The 7,595-nt window shown below is 30.7% G+C and overlaps 1 protein-coding gene across 2 annotated transcripts; it reads right to left on the bottom strand.

Moving 5' to 3' along the window:
- Positions 1-2,354: 2,354 nt before the first annotated feature.
- On the bottom strand, positions 2,355-5,387 carry LOC120212293 (dehydrogenase/reductase SDR family member 12). Of its 2 annotated transcripts, XM_039210655.1 has the most exons (10): positions 5,269-5,386; positions 5,090-5,151; positions 4,552-4,671; positions 4,328-4,427; positions 4,083-4,163; positions 3,730-3,779; positions 3,470-3,620; positions 3,307-3,363; positions 2,715-2,836; positions 2,355-2,621 (listed from the first exon to the last, which is right to left on the bottom strand). In XM_039210655.1, the coding sequence occupies exons 1-10, from the start codon at positions 5,335-5,337 to the stop codon at positions 2,402-2,404; spliced, it is 1,032 nt and encodes a 343-aa protein (XP_039066586.1). In that variant the 5' UTR covers positions 5,338-5,386; the 3' UTR covers positions 2,355-2,401. The 2 variants fall into 2 exon arrangements, with proteins under 2 accessions (XP_039066586.1, XP_039066587.1); XM_039210656.1 differs by lacking the exon at positions 4,083-4,163 and having other exon boundaries at positions 5,269-5,387.
- Positions 5,388-7,595: the final 2,208 nt, after the last annotated feature.

Raw genomic sequence — 7,595 nt, 5'->3', positions numbered from 1 at the left:
GTTACATATATATATTATGTATAAGATATGATAGGTTAATAATGTTACCTTATGATGTTTGAACTAAACGATATGTTTCAAATATTTTCTTTTATTAATATGGGGTAAATACAAGGTAGTATCGATTCAAAAACTTTGAACCCTTTGACAATGAACGTTCATACCCTTGCATACGCGGTGCTCAATCCTAGATTCTCAAGGGATAATAGCAAGTCCTTTAATCACTTAAGACTTTTGGTTTGGTTTGTGTATGTTTCAAATACATTTGATGTGAAAATATGCTTGTGTGCATATATTATATGATTGAAACATTAATTATATGTGAAAATATGCTTGTGTGTATATATTATATGATTGAAACATTAATTATATACTAGAGCGACTATATGCATATGTTTGGCATGGTTATTTATTTGCCTAAATAAATGAGATAATATTAAATCATAAACATGAGAAAACTTTAAAGTAACTTAGTTACAAGAACGATTGAATGTGTTTGTGTTGTCGTCTTATGGCTTAAATGAGATGACTATGCCTATATGAAAAATTACATTACTATTGTGTCTACATGTATGTATAAAGTATTCATAAAATATAAAAAATAGTAATAGACTTGGGCTCACAAAATATATGACTTTTTCAATAAAAATGTTCAAAATTTTAAATATTTTATAATTTATCACTTTATAGTTTGTTATATTTTTTTTTTTTTGAATATTTTTTAAATATTTTAAATCTTAAATAGTCTTCTAATTTTGTAAAAAATTAAATAAATCCTCAAAAAGCTTAAAAAATCAATTAAGTCCTAAAATTTTCTAAAAGAACCAGTTAAATACTTCAACCACGTCGTCATCCACCATGGATTGATATATCAACATTACAACAATCAACAACAATTTTTATTAGTCAAAAGGTTAAATTAAATTGTTTTTTAATTTAAAAATTTTTACGTGCAAAATATATTCAAGAGCTTAAATTTTTTTGATGAACTCATATAGTACAAAGCCAAAGTTTTTTTTAACCCTTTAAATTTTACAAAAACATTTTATGTAAAACTTTTTTATTGTATTGTTTTTAAATTTTCACATATTTTCCATCTTTACTTTTTAAAAGTCATTTTTTTAAAGAAACCAGCATATTTTATTCAATGTTTACTATTTTCTAAAAGAATAAAACGAAAATGAACTCTGTTTTCTGAAACCAAGCAAAACTTTTTTAAAAGTCGACTATTTTATTTCAGAATTAATCAATTAGAAATGAATATCATTATAGTAATGACTTTTATTTTCACTGTTTTAATGAAAATATTATCATATATAAAATAATAAACTTAAAATATCATAAATGATTATTTAGAATACAATGCACGAACCAAACAACCTTAGTGATAAAGGAATAATTGTTAATCTTTAAGGTTCTGAATTTAAGCACCATGAATACTACATTGTGAGCGTTCAATGTCAAATGATTAAGAGTTATCTTTGAACATATACTACCTTATCAAAACCTAACATTAGATGATCAAAACAAAAACTAATTAATAAGTGAGTGACCAAACAAGTAGTTTACCCAAGAAAAATAAGCTTCATTTGTTGCCAATGAGACAAAATTATAGGTAATCACATAGACTAAGCCCTACAAGTCAATTGTGATTTGCTTGTAAGCACTAAACAATATATTAATTGTATTGACATTGTTATTAAAATTTTAATAACATCTTAAGTTATTTCTTTATCCATAAATGTGTATATATAGGTGAGATCCAATTACACCTAGTGTAAAACTTTTAGTTTTATATGTTTCTAAGATCGTTAGATGAAAGAAATCAAAGGTTGAGATTAACTATAGGAAATGAGAAGATATTCAGTGGGAAAAAATGAGTTAATCTAAGTCTTTGGTTTTTTCCACATCCAATGATCTTAAAAAGGTGAAACTAAAAGTTTTACACTAAATGTAAGTGGATTCTAACTCATATATATATATATATATATATATATATATATATATATATATATGATATTCAATACTTATATAGATGAAGCTCATGAAACACATTAGTTCATATCTATAGTATGCAAAAACCTAAATAATGTACTTTATCAGCTTTGCTTGCATTTCAAGTAAAGTTTTTAGGGAATTTTTTAGTTAAGAAAATCTTCTGTACTAAGACCCAAAAATGAAGATTGAGTATTGTTGTGAAACAAATTTGTATATTTTAAAGATTCCTCTAGCAAAATGCTATTGAGATGGATGGCCCATTCAAAACCAAGGTACATATTGAAAAGTATTATAACATAAAGCTGCTTATGCATCCTAAAATAGCACAAGTTTAACACTATAATGCAGAAGCAATCGACAGCAAAGCAGATTCCTCGATTACCATTCAGTGTCACTTTGGGAGCTATTTTTTCGAATCATGCGAGACTAACATGGAACGAAGAGTATCGAAAATGGAGTCTATTTTTCCATGAGACTGGCTTGTACCTGCAAAGTTCAAGTGTTTTGGTGCTTCTGCTCTATCAAAGTAGAAACCACCAGATACCAGCTTCTCTTTAGGCTGCAACGCCAACCATATAACTGTGTCTGCACCTTCTCCACTAGTTCTGAGCTTTCCCGACAACCTGCAATGCGATTACAAAAGGAATCATTTTCATGTATTGGAGAAAGATGAGTAGAACTTTAAGATTTCCTGCTCGAAAGAGGAAACCACTCACCATTTGTTAAAATCAGGTAAACTTGTAGCTACTCCAGGTGTCTCGGCCCAACCTGGATGCATCGAGTAAAAATCTATTCCTTTGTTCTTGTACATCTCAGCCCACTTTTCAGTTTGTGCTACCTAAGAAACAACAGCAACAAGGCTTAGACATTCCTTCAATGGGAACTGCCAAGTTTGGGAAGTTAAACACACAAAAAAAAAACAAAGCTCGGTTACGTGTGAGATAAGAAGAGGTTAATTTTGAAAGATAATCATGAACATGTATTATGAAATTTACAGAACAGGTTCCATATCGGCTTTCTTCTATATTACTCTGCTCACGCCCCATGGATGAGGTGTAGGAGGAAAAAGCTTCAATGAATGTCATGATTTGAGTTCTCTATCATAAGGTTGATGCAAAACTTGGATAAGTTGGAATGCTGATCTTGCAAGCAGTCAATATCCTAATCTAAAGTTAAATAAATCATTAATTTGGTTGATTAACTGGTGATATATTACCAAATCTTATATAATATGCAAAATGTTAATCAACAAAAAAGAAATAGCTTTCTAATAATTCTAGCAGTTGAAAAGCTATCAACTTAGCTGACCTGAACTCGCTTGTTTCTAGCGTATTGTTCTACCCCATCAAATTTTCCATTGCTAAACTGCAGTTATATATGATGAAAGGAGACCTTGTAAACGTCCATTAATTTGACTAAGGCAATAGCAAGGGGTTTAGGAATGGGTGGAGATAAGAAAGGAAAAAGATACCTGTAGATCACTGGTCAAGGGAGAAGAATACATTCCACCAGATGAAACCATTATGACACGAGCATCAAGTGAAGCTTTCTCCAGCAAAGGCAACATTAATTCTGTTATGGCATAAGTACCCAATACATTCACAGCAAAGTTCAACTCAAATCTGGAGGCACAGGGAAAATAAGAAAGATGGGTTCTTTTTCCTCAGTTTAATAAAGGAATATAACACATTATACATAAGTAAGTTTCTGGTTATATAGTCACAAACACACCCTTCAGATGTCGTGACTCGTTTGTGTTCCATCAATCCAGCATTGTTGACCTAAGGAAATAAAACATACCGAAATTATAAAAAAGAAAATCATCAGCTATACATGATACATCCATAGCTGAGCAGAATTGCAGGGTATAGTACAAAGGATGGTATCTCATTCTCATTATATATTGGAACAGGAAATGATACCTGTCCATATAAAGTTTTCAAAGCTCTTCAGAAAGACAAATATGCATGTAACTAAATATTGAAGGAAGGAACTAATTGAAACTTAAAAGATGTAATCCCATTTCTGGTCTTCAAACGACTACTATTTGCTGGAGACAACTTTAATTTGTAATAAGCATTTACAAGAACATGAACTGGAACATCCTTTGAAGAGAATCTGGATGCAAACGACTTGATCTCGCTGATGGACGAAATATCGCATACCTGCAAGCTATACTTAATAAGCACTTTAAAACTGATATACTGAAGAAACTTTTTCAATATCAATTATCAACCATAAAGCTATAAACAGGTGAGGGCTTAATTTAAGAAAATTCCAAAGTCCATCATGGTAAAGAGGATATAAGCAAGGGATGTATGATAATTACTTCCAAATGAAGATTCGGATTGCCTGTCGAAGACTGAATTTTAGAAAGAGCAGTTTCTCCCCTCTCCATGTTACGGCACACCATATAGACAGTTGCTCCACTGGGGTAAACAACATCACATAACATGAATAAAAAGGAAAACAAAATGAATGTTCATGCACAATCCCTTTGAGCCTTCAATTGAATAAACCAAACAACCGAAAAGGTGAGAAAACAATCAACACCGTGATGCAAGACCCTCAGCAGTTGCAAAACCAATGCCAGAATTTGCTCCTGTGACCACGCAGTTCTTCCCGTCTAATCGTATTTCCATATCTTCAGGTTTGAATTTCTTGGAGTTTTCCCTGGACATCAAAGAAAATATTACAAACATCTCACAGTAATGTCAAGAGATCTTTTCCTAGTACTTAATCTTTGGTGAGAAGAGTTTTGACTTCTACTTATCAATATTAAGAAGCTAATATTAGGCAAGACGTGGAGAATATATACACTGATAAAAACACAAACTTAAACCTAAGCTCATAAAATCGAGTAAATGTGCAAGTGCCATAGATAATTACTCAGAACCCAGTTCTTATAAATTCAATTATCATGTTATAAGAGAAACCCATTTTTACATCAGCAGAAAGGGCAAAATTAAGCATATTTTTTTTACTGATATATAATAAATTTCTCCCTCTATCAGCTAAATTCCACGCAAAGACAAACTACCTAGTATACAATAGACATTTTCGTTACACAAAAAGAAACAAGTTAACTTACAAGAACCCATTTCTGGTGAAATTCAAGTAACCATAAACTCCAAATGCAGATGCCCTCCAAGTCTGTCAATACAAAGCAATGAATACAATGAATAATCCCAAAAAGGCAGCGGAAAAAACGAAAAGAAGAAGAAGATATGTTTAACAATAATTATTATGAAGAAGAAGAGATGTGATTACCTTGAGAAGGAACATGGCTAGTGCTGTAATGGGTATATGAAATTCAAAGTGCAAAGTTGCACTCTTCATGTCTTTCTTCAAGTTCTTAAAGTGAAGAGCAAGGTATATTTGCCGCGTTGACATGTAACTTGACACTTTGAAAAAGAAATATTGGATGTTTTTGTCGTCCTAGGTTTTGCCACGTTGCTAAATATATTACCATTAGTTTCTACTCTAGTTAGGAATAATAAATAAAATAATGTAACTAGGGTTGATTGAAGAAATAAAAAAATTGAAAAAATAGTAATATTTAATAATTTATGATTTAAGTTTAAAAAATTAAAATTGTTTGAATCAAATTAAATTTTACTTTTTAATTAATTTATAATTAATATTTATTATTTATAATATAAAGATAAAATATTTTATATTTTAAATAGTGAAAATAAGAGTTAATTAAAAAATAATCGTTCAAATTATATTTCTTTGTTTATTTAGGTGTCTCAAGTTTTTTTTTGTTAAAGTATGTATCTAATGTTTCATTATATTACTATTTTAAGACCGACTTGTTGATTCTTAATTTCTTTTATTTAAAAATTATAAAATCCTTATTTTTTTAACTTCTAAAGTCTCTAAATAAAAATAAAAATCTTAAACTCTTTAAATCACTTTTTTTACTTCATTTGTCGTCGTTGAATCAACCACTTCCATCCTCTCTTTCTATTATCAGAACCCCTATTGATTAACCTACTCTTCCACCGTCGTAAATTGACGAACAAATTTTTGCGAGCGAACGATAAATGAGAATATGTGCCACGAACGTAGAACGTAGAACGTAGAACGTGACGGACATAAAAAGATGTCATGAACTTTTGTAGTCAGAACAATAGACTTCATTGTTTATGTGGTAGGATGGCGTCTCACAACAGTTGATGGAGTACGAGGAGGCTTCAATGTTATCTATTTTATTTATGTGTTCAATTTAATTTTAACAACAACTCAATTTAATCCCTTGTTCAGGTAACACCCCAACCTGTACCCGACCCGGATACGAGTCCGAGATGTCACATTGACTTTTTAAAACAATATTCTTAACAAAATACATATCACTTGGACTTGTATTAAGAAAATATGATAATATATTGTTGAATTATGTTTGTTATAACCAATTTAAGAAAATATACGTTTTATGAATAGTACTATACAGTATGAACAGTACCGAATGCTAAAATTTTTCCAGATTGCTGCAAGGGTATCGGTACCTGCTACAGTGTACTGATACCCTTGCTACAGTAATTTCGTCCACTTATTAAAAACTCATAAAATTTAAATCGTTCATCACTATACATTTACCATTTACATATATACGTTTAAAACATTACAAAACTCAATCTTATGATTTTACAAAACCGATTAGAATATTTATCAGATTCAAACCTTTATTTACATGCCAACTACCATCAATGTTACAAAATACATATTATTCAATATTTTTCTGATATGATCTTTGGAAAGGAGGAACTGACCTGTCTTGCTTAACTTTTATCGTTCTTCCTCTTCTTGGTACCTACGTGTGAAACAATCACACGCTAAGTCGTTGACTTAGTGAGACATAAAAAACATATAATAGAAACCATAGAACATTTCATATAACCAAATACATACATGTACATATACCCTCATTATCAACACAAACATCTTTATCATGAACTCTATCATTATCATGTATTAACATTCTTGTATATCATATAACACATATATCATTTCACAAAGAAACACACATAACATCATATAATTCTTATAACACATTTTATATCCCCAAAAACATATGCATCATATATATTATATTTATGTTGTCTCTTTAAGTAACCCATGGTACACTTGTGAGAAGTAAAGATATGTGAGTGCATTGAGGTTGTGCACAAATGATGTCACCACAGCTCGTAAAATTCCCAATAGGGGCACTGAAATTTGTCCTGAAGGACCACTGTGTTCCGTAGGACCACTGTGTTCCGTAAGACCACTGTATTGTCCCGAAGGACCACTATGTCCCGTAGGACCACTGTAACCCTTGACTCTTAGCATGCCAACTATACCCTAGCTCTCATATTACATAACCTGGGCATTATCATTTATGTCATTTCACATATTCATATAGTCACTTATTTCACTTACACGTAGAACATTTTCATATGATTCACATTCACTTGTCACGTGGCTTATATCTTGTTCTTATGTCTTCTCATAGACATATATTCACATGTTCACATTGTAACATCCTCAATATCGGGTTAGTGACTAGATTGAAAAATTTCAGAAATTGGTGATTAAAGTAGGATAATTGAATA

Source organism: Hibiscus syriacus, unplaced genomic scaffold, assembly GCF_006381635.1.
Source record: "Hibiscus syriacus cultivar Baekdansim isolate YM2019G1 unplaced genomic scaffold, ASM638163v2 tig00110009_pilon, whole genome shotgun sequence".
Taxonomy (NCBI): domain Eukaryota; kingdom Viridiplantae; phylum Streptophyta; class Magnoliopsida; order Malvales; family Malvaceae; genus Hibiscus; species Hibiscus syriacus.
The sequence above is the reverse complement of the archived record's forward strand: the minus strand, read 5'-3'. Positions and strand labels throughout refer to the sequence as shown.